The sequence below is a fragment of the Diabrotica virgifera genome, chromosome 2 (genome assembly GCF_917563875.1).
Source record: "Diabrotica virgifera virgifera chromosome 2, PGI_DIABVI_V3a".
NCBI classification, from domain to species: Eukaryota; Metazoa; Arthropoda; class Insecta; order Coleoptera; family Chrysomelidae; genus Diabrotica; species Diabrotica virgifera.
The window spans coordinates 201,682,849-201,710,577 of record NC_065444.1 but is presented as its reverse complement, the minus strand read 5'-3'; the positions used below and the strand labels follow the sequence as shown (position 1 = coordinate 201,710,577).

Sequence of the window (27,729 nt, the reverse complement as noted above, 5' to 3'; positions counted from 1 at the left end):
AGTTAGTAATTTTGCCAGTTTTCGCAAAATTGGCCAAAAACAAAAAAAATATCTACTAAAAATACTAGCCAGTTGTGTCTGAGTTTAGCGAACCGACTATAACTCTTGTTAAATTAAGGTTGAGTTTACACTTTTGACTTGCCTACAGATTTAAAAACATTTTTGTCATAATATACAGTATGTCCCTGTAAGTTGGAACCATAATATGGAAAACTTTTTTATTATTCATTTTACGAAAAATAGTTGTTCTACATAAAAGGTTCTGCAATATCTAGAATCTCTGATTCAACCATCAGATAGTAAATTTTTATGGGTGTTACACAGGGTATGTCAAAAAATATGAATTTCACTCAAGAGAAAAGTAGCTTTATTTTTACAATATTGAACATTGTTATTATGAACAGTTAATTGGAATTAGAACTATATTCTAATATGCAATTACATCCTTCTAATTGAAAAAGAAATTAAAAAATTTTCTCGGCATATATCATCAACATTATTTTCTGTTATTTCAATTATGATAACTTTTGTTATTAATTTTACGAAAGAAAAGTTATAGAATGTTCTGCATGATCTAAAACCTAAAATATAACCATCTTATATCAAATATTCTCGATTTTGTATGAGGTATATAAAAAAACTGTTTTTTATGACGACAAAGAAGTATAACTTCTTACGTGCGTACACAAGTACACACACTTTTTTTTTTTACTATCAGTCGATCGTTGGAAGCTTGAAGTTCATGTGGTAGATCCCACGCAGTATAAGTCTGAGCACCACTGTTTTATATGGTCCACATAATGTTCAGAAAAAAGTCACATCATTTTGAGCGTCGAGTTTGGGGTGTGAGGGGGGAGAAATCGGTAAATTCGTAGTTTTTTACGTTTTTCGTTAATATTTCTAAGGCTATGCGATTTAGCATGAACAACATTCTATACAAAAACGTTCTACATTAAATTTGAAATAAAAAACTTCTAAAATGAACGGTTCCAAAGTTACGGAGGTAGTATAGTATAATTGGTCCAAAAAAAGGCCTAACCCAAACACCCAAAGTAAAAGTTTTCCTCCAACACTAAATTGTTCTATATGGTCCACATATTGTTCAGTAAAAAATTACACCATTTTGAGCGTCCTGTTTGGGGGGGGGGATGGGGGAGAAGTCGGTAAATTAGTAGTTTTTTTACGTTTTTCGTCAATATTTCTTAAACTATGCTTTAGCGTAAACAATGTTCTATCTATACAAAAATGTTCTACATAAAATTTAAAACAAAAAAGGACCTATACACAATTGTTATAAAATCAACAGTTCCAAAGTTACAGAGGGTGAAAAGTGGAGGTTTTCGATACTGTTTATATTTTTTGGGCAATTTATAATATTATTACTGAAGAAAGAAATTTTCTTTCGACAGGATTGTGTTTTGTAAATAAAATTTGCATTTCATTGGCCCGGGTCTAGGAAACTTGGTCGAGAATACTTCGTCGACAAACAGTTGGTCGAATGCACAATTCGTCGACGAACATTTGTTCGAATGGATTTTTCGTCGACATACTGTTATTTATCTTTACGATAAAGGGATTAATGGTGACAAACGACGGATTATTGGTTTTTATTTTGTTAACAGAGATTCTCTCATAACATCATAGAGAAACACGATGTGCATTTTTTTAAATTTTCAAAATATTACGTGTATGGTATATAAAATATGTTTGTTAACAGTGTAATGTTTAATAATTTTTTTTTTTTTTTTATGTTTATTTATTTATTTATTTAACGGAAAATCTCCTTTTTACAATATAAAGATATATAAACATTTTTAACACTAACCTACTAACAAGTAAATATATCATAATAACATATTACCTACATAAAATACTTAAAATATATAAAATACAAAAATTACATAAATTACACAAATACTCCCTCAGTTGGTTCCTAACAAATAAATATATCACAACATATTACATTAAATACTTCCTCAGTTGGTTCTTAAACCTGGTTTGACTAACTCCCAGCAGATCTGTAGTTTTATTAATTTCATTACCCAGTCTATGAAATCTAGGTATAGGACTATTATATCCGTAGTTGGTATAATGAAAACTAATTGAGAATAATGGTTTATCTCTAATATTTACAGTGTTTAATTTAAAGTTGATTAGCTCCAACAAATCCGGGCAAGTTATATTACCCTCCAAGATTTTATGAAGAAATAAAAGATCATTAATAATTAAAGTTTTTTCAATAGACAACAACTTTAAATGATTATTTATTCTCTGATAAGAAGAAAATTGAGGCATATGTAATCTCCACCGACAAGTTTTCAAAAACCTATTCTGGACTGCTTCCAAAGATAAAATATGTGATCGATAATGAGGTGACCACACTGGTGAAACATACAATAGGATGCTGCGTACTAAAGATAAATACAAAGTCCTGAATGTAGAAACAGAAAATTCTCTAGAGTTTCTAGTTATAAATCCTAAAGTTTTCAAAGCTCTACTAGTAATAGATCTTAAGTGTGAGATAAATGTCAAAGAACTGTCAAAAATTACTCCTAGATCCTTGATTTCCCTAATTTTCTCTAAAGGAACAGAATTAATATTATAAACAAAATTTACAGGATTTGTTGATCTTGAGAAAGTTATTGTAAAACATTTGCGTGGATTTAAAGACATGGCATTATTGGTAGCCCAATTAATAAAGCAATTTAAATCATCTTGTAACTTGAAACAGTCAGATAATTCAGAAATTTCCATAAATAATTTCAGGTCATCAGCAAATAATAAAAACTTACAATATTTAAAACATGAAGCTACATCGTTAATGAAAATATTAAATAGTAAGGGTCCCAAATGTGATCCCTGTGGGACGCCAGAACTTGCGTTTATAGGAATCGAAGTAAAATTTTTTATTTTCACATACTGAATCCTGCATTGTAGGTAACTTTCCAACCAATTCACTAAATAGTCTGGAAATCCGATTTTAATGAGTTTTTGTAAGAGTAAATCGTGGTTCACTGTATCAAATGCCTTCGAAAAGTCAGTGTAAATCGAATCAACTTGGCACCTCTTTTCAAAGGCAGAAGTGATACAATGTTGATAAAGCAGTAAGTTTGTGTTGGTAGACTTACCACTCGTAAAACCGTGCTGTTGTTCGATCAGAATATTTTTACAATACCATGACAAGGGTTTATATAACAACAGTTCAAATAATTTAGGTATTGCAGAAAGTAATACTATGGGACGATAATTAGCAATATCATTTTTCAGACCATTTTTGAATACAGGGGTAATAAAACTATCCCGCCATTTAACAGGAAATTGTTGTAATTTTAACGAAGAATTAAATAAATAATTTAGTGGTTTGGAAAGACTACATTTACAATTTATCAAAAAATAGGCAGGGATACCATCCGGACCACTAACCAGTTTACCTTTTAAAGAGCTAATTCCTTCATAAACTTCGCTTAGAGAAAATTGTATAAATGGAATGTCAGGCTGCCTAAAAATATCGTATTGCACATTTGACACATCTATATTATCACTTTTATAAACACTAGAGAAATGAGTAGCAAATAAATTACTAATGTCTGTACCACTTTCAGCAATTGTACCATTATAATGCATTTTATTGGGGATACCGTGATCTTGTTTCAATGAGTTAATGTGATTCCAGAAGTATTTTGTATTTTCACTAACCTTCAGATCAGTACTAGAAATATAATTATCATAACATGTTCTTGTCAAAGTTTTACACTGAGCTCGAAGATTAGAAAAGTTTAAATAATCACCAGCTGAGTTAGTACTTTTAAACTTAGCATGAGCTGCCTTCTTACAAGATATCAACTTTTTAAGTTCAGATGAGAACCAACGAGGATATACAGATGGTTTGTATCTTCTAATAGGTACAAACAAATCTAATGCTAATTTTAGAATCTGATAAAAAATTTCAATGCTAATGTTAATATCATCATTAGCTAAGAAATACTCCCAATTAATTGGAGCAAAATAATCATTTAAAGCTATATAATCAGCATTCTTAAAATCATAATACAGAATATCGCAAGACAAAGGATTAATATCACTAACAGTTAATTCACATGAAAGTGCAACATGGTGGTAATTGTTTGACAATAAAGTGTCCACCGCTGTGTCAACAGTAATTGATTCCAGAGCATCATCATTACAAAAACATAAGTCAAGTAATACTCCATGCTGATTTGCAACTACATTGGCCTGCCTTAAATTCAAATATGAAAAACTTTCACAAACCGTTAATGCAGGATATTCTGCAGGGCAAGAGACAGAAAGACCATCCTCAGTAGAATAATTCCAAGTTGCATGTGGAAGATTATAGTCTCCAAAAAGATATAAGCTACTGTTAGGGTTGTTTTCAACAATAAACTCTACTGCAGAGCAATGATCCACATAAATATCCTGATTTGATGATGGTGGAATGTAAACAGCTCCAATAATGACAGTTTCGTTATGGCTTGACAAAGAAACAAACAGATGTTCAACATTAATAAAGTGAGTGGTAAGATGCGTAGATTTAAACTTACTATTAACTAAAATTAAAACTCCACCACCTCTATTCTTTGAACTAGTATTTAAGTTTCTATCAGCTCTGAAATTAAAAATTAAAAGTGCTTATTGAAAATGGCAAACAGCCGAAACGTCTAAGCAAAATCAAGTGTTTTATTTATAACAGACCGCAAACCCAGGAATTAAAAAACAACTATTTAACTGAAATATTGTATTATACATATCTGAATTTTTTTTGGGTTTTGTAATTTTTTTTTTCTAAATATTAATTATTTTTAAATTTAATGAAAAAATTGGCTGCAGTGGGTGAGTAGACAGAAAATATAAACCGATATTCTAATTAGTGACGTTGTACCGTTCTTCTTTTTGGTGTAGGCGCACTTGCGAACGGAGCATTTCCGAACAAGTCAAATTTGGGGGCACTTGCGGACAAGACGAAATATGCGAGATGCTGAGGTAAATAATTTGTAAGGGAATCGAGGCATTTCCATACAATATTTTCGACTGCAATAATCAGTCAATATCAAAAAAAAAAAAGAGTGTGTGTACTTGTGTACGCACGTAAGAAGTTATACTTCTTTGTCGTCATAAAAACAGTTTTTTTATATACCTCATACAAAATCGAGAATATTTGATATAAGATGGTTATATTTTAGGTTTTAGATCATGCAGAACGTTCTATAACTTTTCTTTCGTAAAATTAATAACAAAAGTTATCATAATTGAAATAACAGAAAATAATGTTGATGATATATGCCGAGAAAAATTTTTAATTTCTTTTTCAATTAGAAGGATGTAATTGCATATTAGAATATAGTTCTAATTCCAATTAACTGTTCATAATAACAATGTTCAATATTGTAAAAATAAAGCTACTTTTCTCTTGAGTGAAATTCATATTTTTTGACATACCCTGTGTAACACCCATAAAAATTTACTATCTGATGGTTGAATCAGAGATTCTAGATATTGCAGAACCTTTTATGTAGAACAACTATTTTTCGTAAAATGAATAATAAAAAAGTTTTCCATATTATGGTTCCAACTTACAGGGACATACTGTATATTATGACAAAAATGTTTTTAAATCTGTAGGCAAGTCAAAAGTGTAAACTCAACCTTAATTTAACAAGAGTTATAGTTGGTTCGCTAAACTCAGACACAACTGGCTAGTATTTTTAGTAGATATTTTTTTTGTTTTTGGCCAATTTTGCGAAAACTGGCAAAATTACTAACTATTTAGTAATTATTTTCTTGCCAATTTTACAAAATTGGCAAAATTACTTACTAAATTCACTAGCCATTTGTAGTAACACTGGTGGTACTCATTATTTTCTTTTAAAATATCATACAATATATTATTTACAAAAGTATATACAAATCCCGTATAATATCCCTACTTTATAGCATTTTCAATATCTTCCATAAGTCCAAACGGTGAGTTTAATTTTTTTTTCAAGGCGTCCAACTTTCTTTGAAGCGAAGCTGAATTGTTCAAATATAAAAAAACTCTCCTGCAGTGTTGTCCGTATGAGATGATATGCCAGTCTCTAATGCATCATTGTCCTCTATGTTTACTTTTTGATTTATCTGTATAGCCTACAAAAAAATTAATCCAATTTAAATTTTAGATCACAACTACACCTGCTATGAATAACATTGTAACTCCACTTATAATGTTTTTCAACTATTGCTTGAATAATATCTATAAAGGACAACTTTCATTTTGATCTAAAAGCTTTTATCCTATCTTATGTACCTAAATATAAAGTTTTTTAATAAAATAACCTCATTGTAAGTGCAAATTTTGAATCACTCGGTGGAAAAAACTTTGTAACCAATGTTACAATACTATAAATTTCTATTATTGATGAATATTTTTATAAACACATTGTAACATCTATATAATTTACGAGTGAACTAACTTCCACTGTTATATCTGATGCTCACAGTGGATTACATGTTCAATTACAACAGCGGAAACCCCTTCCTGCATCAAAGGCATTAGTTTTATTATTAGATACATCTGCTAAGGAAAAATTTCCAAAGAAGAAAAATCTTGGAAAGGAGAGACAGAGATCCAAGTGCTTCCAAAATTAATATTTTGAAGAAACTGAGGAACTCTGACCAAGAATACACTAGAAAAACTGTAAAATTAACGTAAATGAGAGAATTGGGACCTCGATGTAACGATAAATGTAACATTAAATGTAAATCGAAATTATATAAAAAAAGAATGACTCAATTCATTTAATAATTTTTGGGCAATAGCTGATCATTATAAACAGAGTGATTTATGTAGAGTTTGTAGAGCATACTTATGCAGATATAGTTCGTCCGCTATAACTTTTCTCATACGGTATGAATCTTTTTCAATCAAACTAAATCAAAACATAAATTGAAACGAACGTCGATGTGTATATACATTTTGTATACTGTATACTATATACTACACACATCGGCATACGTTCCACTTCCTGTTTTGACTTAATTTGATTGAAAATGAATCGTATCGCATGGGAAAAGTTGCAGCGGACGGACTATTCTCAAACAATAGAGAAAAGTTAAATGAGTCCACGTAAAACTGGTAAATATGAATATAATTTGCAGTTAGCAGAACACTGACACCAAGTTCATAAGAAACGGTTTTGGATACTTTACCAGATAATATATGGTTAACTACGATATTCAAAAAAAGTGGCATTGCAGATCAGAACCATTAATGCTAACAACAATGTGATACATGAAAGCGAAAAGCTGAGGAAAAGTTATAAAATATGGATTAAGCAAATTGTAGCTGGAGCATCACATGAGCTAATGGTTTATTGCATATAAGGAGACAGTCTGCAGTTCTGCTGCAAGAAGTTGCAGCTAAATAGAACATGTTCATGCAATTTTTCTGCAATTGTTATATATAACACATATTATAATTTTCTCAATAATCCAACCTTTTTAATCTAATATCTGATAACTCTACTTAAAAAATCACATTTAATTTATAAAAACAACATAACCTAAAATTTATGGTTAGGTCAAAGTGTCTGTCTATTTCATGTCAGCTTATGCAATTACTTGTACCCTGTAATCATTTTATTGCAGAAATCTAGTTGCAAGTTGCAACTGATTGCAGAAGTTCTTGCTGCAAGAACTTGTGCTATAAATTTCGCAATTACTTGCAATGTGTAAAGTGGCTATGTTCAAATGTAGGAACCAAATTTTATCAACTTATTTCTAAAACACTTACCAGTAATCATTGACAGTAATAACTGGATTCTCCGATTCTTTAGTTTTGAATAAGTGAGATCGTAAATCGTTCCGGGTTGATTGATGTTATCCACACTCTACCTCTTCGAGCGAATAGGTTTTTATCAGTAATTTTGCGATTGAAAATCGCACTCACACAGTTTGGGCTTCCACAATGACATGCAACAATCATGTTAATAAGTCCAAAAATATAATATGAAAACTATTTAAAAAGGCAGTTAAACAACCACTCTATATTTATCAATCAACGACATAACCAAACCGTTCACGTCCAAACCACAGCTATGCTACAGCAACCATATTGGATAATTTTTGACATGTCATTTGAACATCCAATCAGAACAAAGTTATAATGCGCATGCGCCCGGTCGCTAGGTTTTCCCATTTAAAAATTCACTCTCTATCGCCGGTAAAGAAGTATAACTTCAAAAAGGTAAAGAAATCGTGAGAATAAAATTCCCTTCACACTTTATCCAAGGCTTAGGATTTTAATATTTTTATCTAAGATTTGTACACTATCTGTTGCTCACTTTTTTGAAGACAACGATATCCATTTTAAGATTTTAGTCTTATTCTTGTAAAAGTTATGAATTTTTTAAAGTACAAGGTACAGATTCTTGAATTGCAAAGTTTAATCGCAAAAGTTAAGAGGCAATATTTAAAATTTATCTTATTAATTACGTTTATGTTAAGATATAGAGTACAAAGAAGTTTTCTGGAGAGTTTTAGTTACAAATGTTTAATAGAACAAAAATTGCGCCACTTTTAATATAGACGTTATACGTCCCCAAAATAGCGCTTATTTTTCGACATACTGACCATGGGAGGTGAATGGCTAATTTTGGTCGACAATGAAAAAGAGGTTTATTTTGAATTTTATGTGATGGAACATTGTCAAAATCACAATTTTAACCTAAAAATAAGAAAAAAAAAAGTTAAGTCACGAATTTTTACGTTTAACTCGCTACAATTCTGTTCCATTTTAATATTTTTTTTCTAAAATTCCTACGGCATATATTTCTTACCTTTGTGAAGACTATGAAAGTAACTGTAGTCTATCAGTCTTTTTTTGTAAAAGTTGTGAATTTTTAAAAGTTAAAGGTGCAGATTCGTGAATTGCAGAGTTAAATCGCAAAAATTAAGTGACAAAATTTAAAATTTATCTATTTGATTACGTTTATGTTAAACCATTAGAGTTCAAAGAAGTTTTATGGGGAGTTTTAGGTCTATATGTGTTATAGAAAAAATATGGTGCAACTTTTAATTTTAAGAAAAACGTGGTTTAACTTTTTTTTATTTTTAGGGCAAAATTGCAATTTTGACAATTTTCTCCCACCTAAAATTCAAAATAAACTTGATTTTCGTTTTCGGCACCATCAAAAACATAAAGTAAGACCAAAATTTGCCATTCACCACCAATGATCAGTATTTCGAAAAATTAGCGTTATTTTGGGGATTATAACGTAGATGTTAAACGTTGCACCATTTGTTTTCTATAAAACATTTTGATCCAAATCTTTCCAGAAAACTTTTTTGTACTTATGTTTTATTTTTCAATTTGATTTATAATCTACATTTCAAATTTTGTCAGTCAAATTTTGCGATTAAACTTTGCAATTCACGAATCTGCACCTTGTACTTTAAAAGATTCATAACTTTTACTAGAATAAGACTAAAATCCTAAAGCAGAAACCATTGTCTTCAAAATAAGTGAGTGATATACAGTGTAGAAACTTTAGAAAAAAGTATTAAAAGGGACCAGAGTTGTAGCGAGATAAACGCAAAAAAAACGTGATTTAATTTTTTTTTATTTTTAGGGTACAATTACAATTTTGACAATTTTCCCCCACCTAAAATTTAAAATAAATTTTATTTTCGTTTTCATCATGGTCAAAAACATAATCTAAGACCAATTAGCCATTCTCCACCCATGGTCAGTACCTCGAAAAATAAGCGTTATATTGGGCATTTCTAATGGCGACATTAAAAGTTGCACCATTTTTTTTTTTCTATAAAACATTTTGATCTAAAACTTTCGAGAAAACTTCTCTGTACTCTTTATTTTAACATGAACGTAATTAAAAAGCTAAATTTTAAACTTTGTTACACAACTTTTGCAATTAAACTTTGCAATGCACAAATCCGCACCTTTTCTTTTGAAAAATTCATAACCTTTATCAGGATAAGAATAAAAGCTTGAAACAAGTACCGTTGTCTTCAGAAATATTAGTGTTGTTCTGAAGCTATTTTCTTGTGGCATTTTTATAATCAAGTATATTCAAATGGGAAATAAGCCACAATTTTACCTAAAAATGATTTTATTAACGTTTCGACGCCCAACACGGGTGTCGTTGTCAAAATACAAAATAATACTAAATAACCAAAAATGTTGTTGCTTAGTAAAAAATTCTTCTAATAATTTATTTAATCTGACTCATTTATATCGGCAATTAAGACACGTATTATACATTTTAAAGTAGACGACTTTAAAATGATATTGCCAATATTGATGAGTTGCGTTCCTGGGACGACTTTACTAAAAGATAGTTCATTCGATTACATGAAATCAATCCCAACTCAAGAATATCCGCTACAAAAAATCATAGCATGTGATCTGTCTTTAAAAAGACAACCAAATGCAACGGTGGCACTGAAATTCTCGCGTTAGAGATTCCATAGTAATATATAAATGAGTCAGATTAAATAAATTATTAGAAGAATTTTTTACTAAGCAACAACATTTTTGTTTATTTAGTATTATTTTGTATTTTGACAACGACACCCGACTTGGGCGTCGAAACTTTGATAAAATCATTTTTAGGTAAAATTGTGGCTTATTTCCCATTTGAATATACTTGATCAGAAATATTAGAGCTATATATTTTAAAAAGTTCAGAAAAAAATATTAAAACGGAACAGAGTTGTAGCGAGGTAAACGCAAAATATAAAGTATGAATAAACTTGGCCCTTCGGCCCTCCGTGGTCAGTATCTCGAAAACTAAGCGCTTTTTTGAGGGTGTCCCACTCGTGAATAAGGCTATAGTTGTGTTTTAATTTCAGTATTTTATAAATGCTAGAATATTCCACAGAGTGTTCCGAACTTCTAGAAGAAAATACAGTTTTATTGGTACACCCGGTATACAATGACAATTTATCTGTCTAGCAACAATATTATTATAGCGATATTGTTAAAGAATAAGGCTATAACGTATACAAAAAATAACTTAAATCGGACAACAGGTTTAGGAAATTTGAGACATCAAAAATGACCCATTTTGTGAGGTGCCCGTTTTTTCTGATGCGCAGTGTATTTTAGCAACTTTTTTTACAAACTCGTATCAGCCTATACGGCTATTAGCGAAAATGAAAGTTTTAGTAACAATAATAATGACTATAGAATACTACAACTAAATTTTGTATAAACAGTTTATTGCTTTTAAATATTGAATGATCACTTTGGAACCGCACTTCGAGAATAGTATTTTCAAATCGTCCGGGATTCCGAATTTAACTCTTTCCGCAATGTGTAACGGGCACTCCACTAGAAGGTGGTTTATTGTAAGTGGGGTCTCACAAGCATAACACTCCTGTTGAGGATCTCGTGTCATCAGATGTCCATGTGTGAGGCGCCTATAACCAAGCCGCAATCGTGAGATGATCACCTGGGAAATACGATTTGTGGAATTATCAGACCATGGTTGAAATGTTGGTTTTATCTCAAATAACTGCGTCTGTTTTTCATGCCATCTGCTATTCCATATATCAACTATTTTACTGTGGAAATATGATTTGAGATCTGACGCTGGAGTTTTTGGACAGATCTCCGTAGTTGCGTCTTCTAAGGGTAAGAACAAAAGAAGTGGGTCGAGGTGGAGGTGTAGGTCGCGGTGGATGCTAATAGTTAAGTCGCGATCGATGTCGACAGCACATAGCAAGGAGGTCACCTGCGCTGTCAGTCGAGCTAGAACCACTATCAAGTGAAGTAGTTTAATGAAATTTGAATGACAAAGAGACTGTGCTTTTGCGATGTTGTGTCAGTCAAGTGATGATAGTGACGAAATGTCAGCTGTAAATAATCAGATCCTCCTTGATATGTCAAAAATTTACTGAGTTTAATTACTTTATAAATTCAAAAATAAACTGAATACAAAAAAGGGGTTATAGAAAAAGTATCAACTCAGATAGCGCAGGTAATGACAACTGGCCTTCGAACGGACCAATCACAGGAAGCATCCTTGTAGGCCGCGCAGTAGACATCCATGTAAAACACACTCATTTTATTTTCAAACGCATCGATGTAAACCTCAAGGATGGCATCGCGCTAAACCTCCACCGCGACTTACCTGTTCTGTTCTCTTCCATTCGCTACAATGTGTTTGTTTTACATGGATATCGACATCGACCGCCACCTCCACCTCCACCGCGACCCACTTGTTCCGTTCTCACCCTAAGGCTTCTCAAGCATGTTTATCTGCCAGTTCATTTCCAGCGATTCCAATATGAGATGGAACCCACAGGAAAGCAACGTTTTTGTGATTTAGATTGTGCAATTTTTTTGTCTAATGATCTTGGCCACAGGGTGGGAATAGATTTTAGAGATGATTTCTGAAGAATTTAAAGATTCTGTAATTAGGAGAAAGTTAATTTGAGAACTTTTTCTAACATGACTTAGGACTTTATATATCGCAAAGAGTTCTCCTGTTAAAATAGTATTAGTCCCCACTAGTTTATATTTATTTCATTCTCTGTTACAAAGGCAGATGCTGCACAATGTTTAGTCTTTGATCCATCAGTGAATAACTGTTCGAATGAGGAAAATTGACAAATCAAGGTTTGATATTTAGAAATAATTATATGACGATTGGTTTCTTTATTTTCTGACACTAGATCCATTATTATGTGAGGAGAAAATATTAGCCAACGAAGGGGAGTTGGTATTTTGCTAAAATAAATTTCGGGGACTTTCGAGTTTTTGTATGATGAGTACTTGATGGGCAAATAGTTTGGTAACATTGTAAGGAGTACCGCTTCGCTGCATATGAGAGTATTAATTCCTGTCTTCTTAAATCTAATGGTAGTTCACCGAGTTCAGCCTGAAGACTTATAATAGGAGTTGTTCTAAATGCACCACATATTATTCTAAGAGCGTTGTTTTGAACGGTATCTAAAACTTTTAGAGATGTGTTTGAAGCAGATGGGTAAGCTTGGCATCCAAAGTCAATCGTGGAACGGATTAGATTTTTATATAATGTGAGTAGAATTCTACCGTCCACTCCCCAGTTCGTGCCAGAAAGACATTTCAAGAGCCTTTTTTGATATGCTGCTGAAATATATTTAATATGTTCTTTTCAGGTTATTTTGTAACTTATTTTTAAAGACCGAGTTTTCACTCTAATGGCCTATAAAACAACGTAATGTTACTCTACATCCCACCAGACTGAAAACAATAATTATGATATTCATTTTTGATTATTTTTAAAGCTATAAAGGAATGAAAAATGCAAAACAAAATTTTGAGTTTTTTTTAATTATTCTATTATACTAGTACCTTAAAGTGAAATAAAGTATAGTGTGCTTTTGGATGTGTCGAATTTCCTAAACCTGTTTGAGTGATTTTTGTAATATGTTATAGCCTTATTCTTTAACAATCTTCTTCTTTAAGTACCGTGCCAAAATTTTTAGGCGTGGGTAGCTTGCATAACAATTTGCCGATATCGTTCTCGATCTTGTGCGGCATGTAACAATTGATCTGCTGATAAGCCAGTCCATTGACGAAGGTTTCGGAGCCATGCATATTTCTTTCGACCAATTCCTCTTTTTCCGTCGATCTTTCCATTGAGTATTAACTGCAGCATCCTGTATCTGCTACCTCTCATTATATGCCCCAGATATTCAAGTTTTCTTGGCCTTGACCTACTCTGTTTAAGACTTCTGTCTACGATACGACCACATCTCAAAGGCTTATAATTTGTTCATCATGTCCAGTTTCACCATGATCCAGATTTCACATCCATATAGTAATACAGGATACACATAACATTTTAGGAACTTGATTCTTAGTTCTAAGTTCAGCTGAGAGTTGCTCAGAATAGATCTAAGTTTCATAAATGCTCCTCTTGAAATTTCTATACGAGTTTTAATTTCTTCATCCGGATTTAGTGTCTCGTTTATCCAACATCGTATTTAAAATGGTTAACTTTTGTTATTGATTCATCACTGACAATTAGTTGCATAGGGCCGACGTCTTGTTTACTAACCACAAGTAACTTTGTCTTTGTTGCATTTATGTTAAATCCGTTATTGGAGCATTCTCTAGTGACTCGATCTATAAGGAATTGAAGATCTTCGATATTTTCAGCCATGATCGCGGTGTCGTCTGCATATCTGATGTTGTTAATAGTTTCTCCCCCGATTCGAACTCCACATTGTCCTTCAAAGGCTTCATTAAAAATTATTTCTGAGTATACGTTAAACAAAGTTGGGGATAACACACAACCCTGTCTGACACCTCTTTGAATGCAAATTTTGTCCGTTTCTTTGCCGTCTACCAGAATAGAAGCTTCTTGATTCCAATATAGATGTTGTAAAAGTCTCAGATCTTTATCATCTATTCCAATCATTTCTAGATATTCAAACAACCTATCATGTTGAACTCTATCAAACGCCTTCTCAAAATCTATAAAGCAGACGTAAATTGGTTTCTTTAACAATATCGCTGTAATAATATTGTTGCTAGACAGGTAAATTGTCATTGTATACCGGGAGTACCAATCAAACTGGATTTTTTCTCAAAGTTCGCGTGACCCTGTGGAATATTCTAGCATTTATAAAATACTGAAATTAAAACCCAATTATAGCCTTATGTTTGCTTAACATTTTGTTTAATAAGCAAACTATCATTATTTTTCATGCCGAATAAAGTTTGCCATACTTATTTAAAAACACCCTGTATTGACGAAAAACAAGGCTAGTTGTTAAACAAGTAGGTACCTAACTTTTTTATTATCCAACATCTTCTTCTTCACGTGCCATATCAGAATTATCCGACGTTGGCGATCACCATTGCGAAGGCTTCTCGATCTTCTGCAATATGGAATAGTTGTCCTGCATTTGATATCCGAGTCCATTCACAAATGTTTTTTAACCAAGAAACCTGTTTTCGTTCTACACCTCTACGGCCCTCTATTTTGCCTTTAAGGATCAGTTGTAATATTGTATATCGACTTCCCCTCACTATATGTCCCAGATAAGACATTTTTCGATGTTTAACAGTCTTTAGCAGTTCTCTATCTTTGTTGACCCTCCTTAGTACTTCTTTATTAGTTTTTCTTGCTGTCCAGGGTACATTTCCAATGCTTCAATTCTGTTCATGATCGATACTTTTAGCGTCCACACTTCTGCACTATACAAAAGTACGGACCAAACATAGCACTTAACCATTCTTTGTCTTAGTTCTAAACTGAGATGATTATTGCAAAGAAATGACTTCATTTTCATAAAAGTAGTTTTAGTCATTGCTATTCTACGTTTCATAATCAACTATTTTTAATGGGAATAAGCCACAATTTTACCAAAAAAAAAATGATTTTATTAACGTTTCGAAGCCCAAATCGGGTTTCGTTGTCAAAATACTACCACAGTAGTATTTTGTATTTTGACAACGAAACCCGATTTGGGCTTCGAAACGTTAATAAAATCATTTTTTTTTGGTAAAATTGTGGCTTATTCCCATTAAAAATAGTTGATTATAAAAAATGCCACAAGGAAATAGCTTCAGAACAACATTCTACGTTTCATTTCTATGTCAGGATCTAGTTGGTCCGTTATCACAGTTCACAAATATGTCATTTTGTGAACTTTCTCAACTTGGACTCCGTTTAATTGAAGCTTTGCATCGGGATGTAGATCATGACTAAACACTAAAAATTTGGTTTTGTTTGTAAAAATTAATTTTACATACTGTACTTTATCGAATGCCTTTTCGAAGTCCACGAAACATGCAAATACATCTTTTCTTTGGTCATGGCATTTTTGTAATAGGATGTTAAGCGCAAAAAGTGCCTCCCTGGTTCCCATAGCATTTCTAAAACCAAATTGGGTATCTTCGAGATCTTCTTCGCATTTGCGTCTAATTCTGTTGTGAAGTATTCTTAGGAAAATCTAAAGAGTGTGGCTCATTGATCGATATTCTGAGCATTTTCTCGCATTGTGTTTTTTAGGTATTGCGACAAAGGTGGATTTGAGCCAATCTATGGGAATCACTCCGGTATTATATATTGAATTAAAAAGTCTTACTACATACTACTTTTATGTTATCATCCTCTATTAGTTTCAGCAACTCAGTTGGTGTATCATCTGGACCACGAGCGTTTCTAGTTTTAGCATTATTTATAGCGTGTTCTACCTTGCATTTCATAATTTCTGGGCCGTCAGTACAGTTTTGGTAGAATTCGGCAATATTATTCCTGTCATCTTACTCATTCCTGTCATCTTACTCCATAACTCATATATACAGCTGCCATTTTTTTCTTATTGTTTTCACACAATTTTGAAAAAATGTGAAAACTTTGAATTATTCACGTCCGTCTGTCTGTCTGTGATCACAACTCCTCCGTCAATATACCAGCTAGAATGACAAATGAGGTGTCAAATGAAAGCTTATAATCCAAGGATGGTACTAAAGGTGAGAAATTTTACCTAGGCTGTCTGACCGTCGGTCTGTCCGACCGCGAATATAACTCCTTCGTGTTTATACCAGCTAGGATGACAAATGAGGTGTCAAATGAAAGCTTATAATCCAAGGATGGTACTAAAGGTGAGAAATTTTACTTAAGCTGTCTGTCCATCGGTCTCTCCGACCGCGACTATAACTCCTCCCTCTTTATACCAGGTAGAATGACAAATGAGGTGTCAAATGAAAGCTTATAATCCAAGAATGGTACTAAAGGTGAGAAATTTTACTTAAGCTGTCTGTCCGTCGGTCTCTCCGACCGCGAATATAACTCCTCCGTCTTTATACCAGGTAGAATGACAAAAGAGGTGTCAAATGAAAGCTCATAATCCAAGGATGGTACTAAAGGTGAGAAATCTGATCTAGGCTGTCTGTCCGACCGCGAATATAACTCCTACGTCATTGTACCAGGTAGAGTGACAAATGAGGTGTCAAATGAAAGCTTATAATCCAAGGATAGTAACAAAGGTGAGCAATTTTAACTAGGCTGTCTGGTTGTCGGTCTGTCTGACCGCGAATATAACTCCTCCGTCCTTATACCGTAGAATGACAAATGAGGTGTCAAATGACAGCTCATAATCCAAGGATGGTACTAAAGGTGAGAAATTTGATCTAGGCTGTCTGTCCGACCGCTAATATAACTCCTACGTCATTGTATCAGGTAGAATGACAAATGAGGTGTCACATGAAAGCTTATAATCCAAGGATGGTAATAAAGATGAGAAATTTGACTTAGGCTGTCTGTGCGTCTGACTGAGAATGGGGTATTCCCATCTCGGCCTACTATAATCCTTTAATACTTTATGATACCCCAGGTACATTTAAAAAACCCCCCAGCTCGGCTCGAAGATTAACAGGTAGGTATTAGGGGGTATTCCCATCTCGGCCCACAAATTTATCTTGGAATTATAGATTAGGGAAAATATACTGTTTGGGTATCTGCTACGCCACTGCTCATGTAGTCAAAAACAATTATTTCTAGTTGAAGATACACTAATGTCACTGTTTTTGTACTATGTTTTAAAAAGCATGTTATTCGGTCGACACCTCGTAGTGTAATTAATGTATCTTTCAATTAAATACTAGTTCAGTATCCAGGCAAAATCTAAATGACATCTTTAAGTATAAATGAAATGTTTAGTCAAAGACGAAAATTGTTATTAGTGTGTGAACGTTATAAATTTAAAGAACAAAAACGAAAATTAGCTTCAGGTGAAACAAAGTGGAGATGTGTAAAGAATAACTGCAAGTGTAACAGTATAAATACACCCCATAAATTTATAAATATACATTCAAAAAAGACCCTTTGATTTTATTAACACAAAAGTTAATGAATGCAACAACCATATGTTATCGCAACTAGAATATGTTAAAATATTATCAAATTATTATAATTTTTGATATGAGCTTTTATTTTTATTGGACTATATATAATTATATACCTATTTAATAAAGTTATTCTATAAATGTGTTTTTTCCATTGAGATGTAAAATTATTTGATTGTAACAATTAATATCTCATGAGCCGAGCTGGGTATATTTTATATCGGGCAGTTTTAATCTTTGCGCCGACTTGGGACATTTTTAAAAGACCTACCTGTTTCTTGGGCCGAGATAGGCACTGCCCCTGAGAATATAACTCCTCCGTCATTTTATCAGGTAGAATGACAAATGAGGTGTCAAATGAAAGCTTATAATCCAAGGACGGTAATAAAGGTAAGAAAGTTTACCTAGGCTATTTGTCCGTCTGTCCGTCCGACTGCGAATATAAGTCCTCCGCTATAACAGGCAGAATGGCAAGAAAGTTGAGAAACTTGACATAGGACTTCCGGTTTTAGAAATGCAACCAGAAGTACTGTTTTAAAGTCACCGGAGTAATACAAGTGATATATTATTCGACGCGACTTCGCAAGAAGTGAACAAATATATACTTCCGGTTTCATGACTGTCTGCCCGTATGTCTATCTCCTCCGTTATTAATGCAGATAGAATGACAGATGAGGTGTCAAATAAAATCTTATAACCGAAGAGTGGTATTAAAGATGAGACATTTGACATCGGACTTCCGGTTTTAGAGTAGCAATTGTATGAACTATTTCAAAGTCACCGAAATAGTATAAGCGATATCATTCGACGTGCCTTAGCAAGATGAGAACAAATATAAAATTTTGGTTTTTATATCATTTCCGGTTAAAAAGTTCTAACCAGAAGTGCAGAAATATTACATGTAACACATCAATCGAAGCGTATTAAAAAGTTGAGTTTGAATCTTTAGTTTCGGTTTTGAAATCATTTATGTTTAAACAATGATGACCCAAAGTTTAGTAAAAATGACTCAAAATTAGTAAAATCGTTTATCAATCGGCACAAAGTTACACGAAGCGTTCAAATATCGACTTCCAGTTCTACTTTCGATTACTTTGGGTGAAAACCTAGGACTTACGAAGTCCAATTATTTGTTTCGTGCTCATTTACAATAATTTTGTTATTATTGCCAACGAGTACAGAGGGAACTCGTTTTTTAAATATGTTACTTTTTTCTTTTAGTTTTTTGTGCACATTAAATAAGTCGTGTCTAGATATCACCTCCTCCATTTCGTCGCACCTTTCTCTCGTCCATTTTTCTTTGGCTAATTTGATCTCCTTTTTTATTATCCAACATAAGCGAATGAATCATAAAAGAAAATGTTAAGAAAACCTGAGGCTATTTATAGGTCACACGAACTTTGAGAAAAAATCATAGTTTGATTGGTACACCGGGTACACAATGATAATTTACCTGTCTAACAACAATATTATTACAGAGATATTGTTAAAGAAGGGCTATAACATGTTTATAAAATCACTTAAATCGGACAACAGGATTAGGAAATTCGAGACATTAAAAATGACCAATTTTTAAGGTGGTGCGTTAATTTCTTGCAGTAGTGTATTTTGGTCGATATGCCGACAACCATACTTATATTCAAATTTCGGATTAACATAAAAGGAAAAAGGACGTATAACAAAAACGTTGTAGTTTAATCATTTAATTAATAAATAACAATTAAGTGAAATAGGCAAAGCCTAATAATATCGAATGTAAATACACTTTTCAAAATTTGCACATGTATATTACACAAAAAAGAAGTTGCGTGTACAACTTAGGGGTATATATATTTATACTCGGCATAATTTACAAATGTATGATATCGTTAACCTGTAGCCTTTTCTAATAAAATATTTGACAATAATACTTTAATAATGATTAAGTGATAAAAAGTTGACGACGACTGATATCCAATTAGTATGAATATAAATAAAAATACGTTAACCGTACAATGAAAAATAAAATTAAAGTGATATTTTATTACTCTTAACGGCAGTTTAAAGACCAGCGACTATGGTGGCTGGATTCTCCACAGCTTGCTTGATTTTTCTTAAGAATAGCACTGCTTCACGTCCGTCAATGATTCTATGGTCGTAAGTTAAGGCTATGTACATCATCGGCCTCACAACAGCCTGGAATATAAACAAAAACATTAGAGGATGACAAACGTATGCATGAAATTTCGTAGAATTTAAATAATTTATTCGTCGTCTCCTTTTCTTATAAATTGTAAAAGACAGAGATTAAGGATGTACTCAGAAATTGGTTCCATGAGAGGTTTTCACATTAAGGCCCGGCGCAAATTGAACCTAAAGCGCTGGTTTCCTCGAAAGCGGCACCGACAAACTGCGACCGTAGCACTGCGATGAAATACGTCAGATTACGGTGAAAAATTCAAGTTTCTTCACTGGGGCAATGTGCAAGCTCAGCAAGCGGTGGCTTTCAACGCATCCTTGGAAACCACCGCTATTATTTTGCATGGTACAGTTTTTTATGACGTTATTATGGTCGCAGTTTGTCGGCACCGCTTTCGAAGAAACCAGCGTTAAGCGAGACACAACCCGCGCCGGCGGGACGGGTGACCCGTGCATTTATTTTTCTAGCGTGCCGCATATTGAACACAACCCAACCCAACCGTTGGCTATCGACGTGGCGAATAGAGACGGGCAAAATCAGTGCGGACATGTAACGGTTACTTTTGATACCGGTTCTCAGTGGTACTGAGTACTAATACTGATTACAAAATACTGATGTATCTAATCCTTGTACTGAATTGAGTAGGCAACTTAAAATCGGTATTTCCGTACTTGTAACTAGTAACGTTTTAAAAATATCTTACACGTCCCTAGTAGTCGTAGCGGTATGACTTTCGAAAACATCGAATTTGATCATAAGCGGGTGCATAAAAACATATCTTACACTGAGTATTTTATTTCTGCACATAATACCTACATACATATTTAAAATAATCTCTACCCTACTGATCGGTCATAACTCATATTCCTCAATTTACTTCTCGGATCACAATCATTTACAGTTACTGCAGGATCGCAATCATTAACAATTACTGCAGGTCATAATTCATAATCAATCCGCTACTGATCGGCCATAAAAAATAACACTATCTGCATATTTCGTTTTTAATTTGCATAAACAAAAATGATGTAATAAACAAAAATTTAATATGCCGACAAGTTGAATTTGAGGGTAATACGATATTTTTATCGATCACGGTTTTAAGTAACATGAATGAATCATTTTTCATCTTATTTTCTAATAATGTGATTTTGTAAAGGCATAACTTTGATTATTAATTTCGTATCGCCGCTTATTTAGTCTACCAAAAGTTATCAAAATTTAATGACAAAAACAAAGCAGTTTTCACTCGGGGTGTTGACTATGCTAATATTTTTATTTATCATAATAAATTGTACCTAGGTATTGCCATCCGTATTCATTTCAGATACTTCCATCGCAAACAAAAACACGTAAAAATAAACATCTGGCGGTAAGTCACGCGTCCCACGGCCCAAGAAAACTGTACGCCGATGACAAACGTTCCCAAGCGAGACCTGCGAACGCATGAACTGATAGTAGGATGCGCAATACTGTCTACGCAGTTCGCCGACGCAGGTTGTGTCTCGCTTAGGTTCAATTTGCGCCGGGCCTTATGGATCTGGGACCTCTCATTTAGTGAAGAGATGTCGCTACAGCGTCCAATACGCGAATTATTTTTATAATTTCGCTTAAATAGACAATTTGGTTCATTTCGATTCAGAGCTGATCATGTAGTTGGCAACGGTCTCAAACTTATATCTTCAACAAAAAGCAACAGTTCGATTCGAACATGAACTGACCGAAATCTTCACAGACGGAAGAGGAGTTAGACAGAGTTGCATACTGTCACCAGCATTATTTAACATATACTCTGAAAACATCTTTAGAGAGGCCTTGGACGAATCAGAATATGGTATTGCAGTAAATAGACAACTTGTAAACAATATTAGATATGCAGACGATACAGTATTGCTGGCAGATAGTGCGCAGGTGCTCCAAAGAATAATGGATAATGTTGTAGAGGCATGTAACAAATACGGCCGAAAACTAAACTGTAAGAAGACAAAATAATGATCGTTAGTAAGAATACTCGTTGTAGAGGCATGTAACAAATACGGCCGAAAACTAAACTGTAAGAAGACAAAATAATGATCGTTAGTAAGAATACCGACACAAACGCCCAAATTACAGTAAAGAATACCCCCTTAGAAAGAGTACAATATGCTATCTGGGCTGCAATATTAAGGATACTTGGAATCATAGCTACGAAATAAAAACTTGTATTGAAAAAGCCAGAAGCTCTTTTAACAGTCTTAGGAAGATTCTCTGCAACTTATCTCTAGGTACCAATATACGCATAAGAATTCTTAGATGTTACGTGTTTAGTGTCTTCCTCCTCTACGGAGTAGAAAGCTAGAGTCCTACAATGCCTTGAAACGATTAGAGGCTAGTTTTTAGGTCGCCGGGGGGGGGGGGGGGGGGGGGGGTACAACGGCCTCCTTTATTCAGATGGACTTACCCAAGTTTTTTATGTATTTTGACCCGTAGAACACGAATTTTTTGGGTAACAGTTGATCCGGTAGTCGATAAAATTGTAATAAACAAAGAAGAACTTGAGGAATTACATAACAGCGATTTTTCGCAAAACAAAACATTTTGTATTATTTGGGACATTCTAAGCAAAAAATGTTCTTACAAGTTTTTTCGTAGAATCCATAGTTTTCGAGATAAACGCGGTTGAACTTTCAAAAATCAAAAAATTGCAATTTCTGAACCCGAATAACTTTTGATTAAAAAATAAAATAGCAATTCTGCTTACCGCATTTGACAGTTCAAGTCAAATTATACCGGTTTTGATTATTTGCATTGCTAAAAATTAATTTTTTTATTGTTAAACAAAGCTATAAACACATAGTGCTTGAGTGATGTTTTCAATGCATTTCTCATTTAAAATCGAACGAGTAGTCGCGCCTAAAAAAAGGCAATTTCTACATAGCATGCATTAAAACACTATTTGTTTACAGCTTTGTTTGACAATAAAGAAATTAATTTTTAGCAATTCAAGTAATCAAAACCGATATAATTTAACTTGAACTTTCAAATGCGGTAAGCAGAATTGCTGTTTTATTTTTTAATCAAAAGTTATTCGGGTTCAAAAATTGCAATTTTTCGATTTTTTGAGCGAAGTTCAACTGCGTTTATCTTGAAAACTATGCATCCTACGAAAAAACTTATAAGAACATTTTTTGCTTAGAATGAATGACCAAAAAAATACAAAATAATGTTTTGTTTTGCGAAAAATCTGTTATGTAATTCCTCAGGTTCTTTGTTTATAACAATCTTATCGATATCCGGATTAACTGTTACCCAAAAAATTCGTGTTCTACGGCTCAAAATACGTAAAAAAAAACTTGGTTAAGTCCATCTGAATAAAAGAGGCCGTTGCACCCCCCCCCCTGGCGACAGCACTACATATGTTGAGGGTCTCATATATACACCACACAATTAACATAACTATTCTCCAGAGGCTAAGAAAAGACAAAGAAATAATTAACACCGTAAGGAACAGAAAATTGGCTTACTTCGGCCACATTACGCGTAATAATAAATACAGACTTCTACAGTTGATTCTTCTTCTTCTTCATGTGCCGTCTTGTAACGAATGTTGGCAATCACTTCTTTAAACGCTTCTCTAGCTTTTGCAACGTGAAATATCTGTTCAACACTGAGGTTAGTCCAATCTCTGATATTCCTCAGCCAAGATTTCTTCTTTCTTCCCGAGCCTTTCCTCCCCTCTACTCTTCCTTGCATGATTACGTGTAACACAGAGTATTTATCGTTGCGAAGTATATTGCCCAGGTACGATGCTTTTCTTATTTTAATTGTGTTCATCAACTTTCTACAACAGTTGATTCTACAAGGCAAGAGAGGCCCTGGACGTAGACGTATATCCTGGCTGGCCAATCTTAGGCTGTCACTGGCTCTCTTTCGAGCTGCAGTGAATAGAATAAGAAGGGCCAATGTGACCTCCAACATCTCTAGAAGATAGGCACTTTTAGAAGAAGAGATAAGGTTGTACCCAGAAATTGGTTCCACGAGAGGTTTTCAGATTTAAGGATCTGGAACTTCTCATTTCGTAAATAATTTATATTGCAAATTGCACATTGGCACGACCAAACGCAATATGTATAAAAATCCGTTGCAGAAAACGCTGCATCGGACTAAGTTCGCAATGAAATAGGTGCTTAGTAAGGCCGTCCGCACGCAGAGCTACTAAAAAGAAACTAAACTAGTTGGTAACTAGAATTACCAGCTGGTTACTAACTATGACTCGCATACTAGACTCCTGAAAATTTATAAAAACGAGTCACTTCTTGATTGTACGAGTAGCTTTGTTACACGGTGTTTAAATTTTAAAGCTTTATATAATATATTATTGAGTATTATTATTGCGTTAAAAATGTCTAGTGATTCAAGTGATGTAAGATATTATTCGTCATTATTATAACAGAAGTAAAAAGCAGAAAAAAATTAGGTATTGGGTTCATCCCTACATTGAAAACAATATAAATTGCAGATACTTTGTTGCTGCAAAAGTATTACAAGAAAGTGGTTCTAAATTTCTTGCATTTTATAGGATGTAACATATCTAAAGAATTTATTTACATTTAGTAAAATTGCTTGTATTACCTGCAATTCACAAGAAAAATACTCCAATGCGAGAATGTGTTGGGGCGGAAGAAAGGATTTTAATAATCCTCAGGTAAGGAAGTAACATTTATCTAATTTCTTTAAATGAAAACATTCTAATACTACATAATCGACTAAACTAACAATACTTAAGATATCGGTAGCTAAATTAAACATTAGTATTATTTGTATTTATTACATTTTCCACAAGTTCATAATAGACCAATTTCGCCATTTCCCATAAGTTCATAATAGACCTGTTCTACGAATTTCGACATTTCGCGTGTTAAACTTTAATAAAATATCACAACATTTCAAACATTTTAAAATTAAAAAAATAAAAAGAATAAAATTATTACAGAGTGGAGACCATGGACATATAAACGAAAGAGAGGGAGACCACAGATGAGATGGGTAGATGACCTAAAACACCAAGCCGGCTTAAAATGGATGCACATGGCTCAGGATAGAGAAAGATGGAGGAGCGAAAGGGAGGCCGATGTCCAATATTGGATGTCGCAAGGCTAATAGAAAATATCACAACAAACTAGAAACTGATCACGACTGATCACTGACGCATTACAGACCGGCTATTTAGGGAAGTGCAATTAGAACGAAAACATGCATTGTTTCGGAAAAATTCAAACAAGCTTATATTTTTCTAAAACTTTTTTTGTTAGTTTATATACTTGTTAAAGTAAAAAGTTCTACTCGCAGATTTGGCCGCTAATTGTTTATTAATTGTTTAAACAATAACAATTGTTTTGTATAAATAAATTTTAAAAATATCGTTAAATTCATGATTTAACTTTGATCAAATATGTTTCTATTTTGTTTTTGATTATACTGAATCCGAATATGGCATTGCAATTTGAAAATTCTTATACAGAAGCTCTTATACAGTTACTAGTATGTCTGCGTAGCTAGGAACCACATGGAAAACTTTTTTATTATCAATTTTACGAAAAAAAGTTATTCTTCATAAAATGCTCTGGATAGTCAAAAATCTAGAACTCAAGCATCAGATATCAAATTTTATCAGAATATCAAAAAATGATATTATGAAAAGTTGTTTTAAATTAAAAACTATGTTTAAATATACAATTACATCATTCTAATCGAAAAAAAAAATTTCAATTTTTTCTCAAATTACGGATACTCATCATCATTTTATTACAATTATGAGAACTATTTTATTATCACTTTTACAAAAAAAGTTATTCTTCGTAAAATGGTCTCCCAGATATCAAAATTTTTTAATTTTATACGAGATATGTAAAAAATCTGAATTTTTCTTAAGAGTTAAGTGCTTTTATTATTCACAATATTTTAATTAGAAGAATGTAATTGAACACTTAAACAAAATTTTTAATTCCAAACAACTTTTCTTAAGGGGGAAGTCTACTGTGACAAGGGAAAAACAGGCCGATTTTCCGGATTTTTTAGCTAATAATATATGACTCGTACATTAAATTAAATTAAACCGTCATTTTTATTATATATTCAGTATTTGTAAAAAAAATTTCAAGTCAAAATATTCAAAATTGCCGTCGTGGCACTCCTTCAAGCGCAGGTCCGGTTTTTTAGGTGCCCAAACGGTGTATATGAAATCTCACGTCTGGGTGATCTGAAACAAAAAACAAAATATGGTTATCATCTACATAGTATTGACTCTCGTCTGACAGAGGATTTTGACGATAAAACATTTTGGCAAAGGAAAAAAATTCTTGAAATTATTTTCTATTTTTTTGCCCGAATTTGATGTTATTATTGTTTATAACAAGTAAACAAAAAACGATATCAAAAAAATTCTCCGTCAGACGAGAGTCAATACTATGTAGATAATAACCATACTATGTTTTTTGTTTCAAATCACCCAGACGTGAGATTTCATGTACACCGTTTGGGCACCTAAAAAAAAACGGACCTGCGCTTGAAGGAATGCCACGACGGCAATTTTGAATATTTCGACTTAATTTTTTTTACAAATACTGAATATATCATAAAAATGACGGTTTAATTTAATTTAATGTACTAGTCATATTTTGTTAGAAAAAAATCCGGAAAATCGGCCTGTTTTTTCCCTTGACACAGTAGACATCCCCCTTAATAACAATTTTCGATATTGTGAAATGTAAAGGTACTTTACTCTAGAGTGAAATTCATATATTTTGACATATCTCGTATAAAATTAATTAAATTTGATATTTGATGATTGCATCTTAGATTACATATGATGCAGAGTATTTTATAAAGAATAACTTTTTTTCGTAAAACTGAACAATAACAATTCAATTTACTAAAATTACATAAATCGTCAATATATTTACAATAATAACAATAATAATGAAGTTAAACAGAAGTAATCAATTGCAAAATTTAAGTAAATTGCAAATGCATAGTCTAGCTAGTAATTAATAAGTTTAAAAGCTAAGCTGCTGCATATAACAAATATAGACAAAAAAATGATAATAAAAATACTACTTGTGCAAAGGGTACTGTAATTTCTTAGTTATTGATTAAGAAAATCTTCTACTGAATAATATGGTCTTTCAGATAGGTAGGCTTTTGTCAGTTTCCGGAATTTGGGGAAAGATGCAGATTTAAGTTGTAGAGGGAGATGATTGTAAAGTTTTTTGCGGAATATAATATAGATTTCTTTACTAACTCAGAGGACGGGGTCGGCATATAGACGTCAAACGTAGAATTTCTCGTGAAGTAGTCATGATTAGGTCTTGGTGGAAAGACATGTAGATGTTTACGAATTAAGCAAACAGTTTCTAAAATATACAAAGATGGAAGGGTTAAAATTCTGTGATCTTTGAAGTAACTTCTGCAATGTGTTGTTCTTCTGAGGCCAAACAGATATCTAATTGCTCTTTTTTGTAATTTGAAAATAACATCGAATTGGGCAGCTGTACCAGAACCCCAAAAAGGAAGACCATAACGAAGATGTGACTCGAACAAAGAAAAATATGTTATTTTGGAAGATGCTAAATTGAGTTCATTCGAAACAGATCTTATAGCATAGCAAGCTGAGGATAGTTTCTTCCTTAACAAATCGATATGGTGGGAC

The 27,729-nt window shown here is 32.9% G+C and overlaps 1 protein-coding gene across 1 annotated transcript in view; it reads right to left on the bottom strand.

Moving 5' to 3' along the window:
* Positions 1-19,550: 19,550 nt before the first annotated feature.
* LOC126880370 (dihydrolipoyllysine-residue succinyltransferase component of 2-oxoglutarate dehydrogenase complex, mitochondrial) overlaps positions 19,551-27,729 on the bottom strand; it is a 78,920-nt gene continuing 70,741 nt past the window's right edge. Inside the window, exon 8 of the mRNA XM_050644192.1 lies at positions 19,551-20,038. Within this exon, the coding sequence (XP_050500149.1) occupies positions 19,904-20,038 (135 nt within the window). The 3' untranslated portion in view covers positions 19,551-19,903. The remainder of the gene's footprint in view (positions 20,039-27,729) is intronic.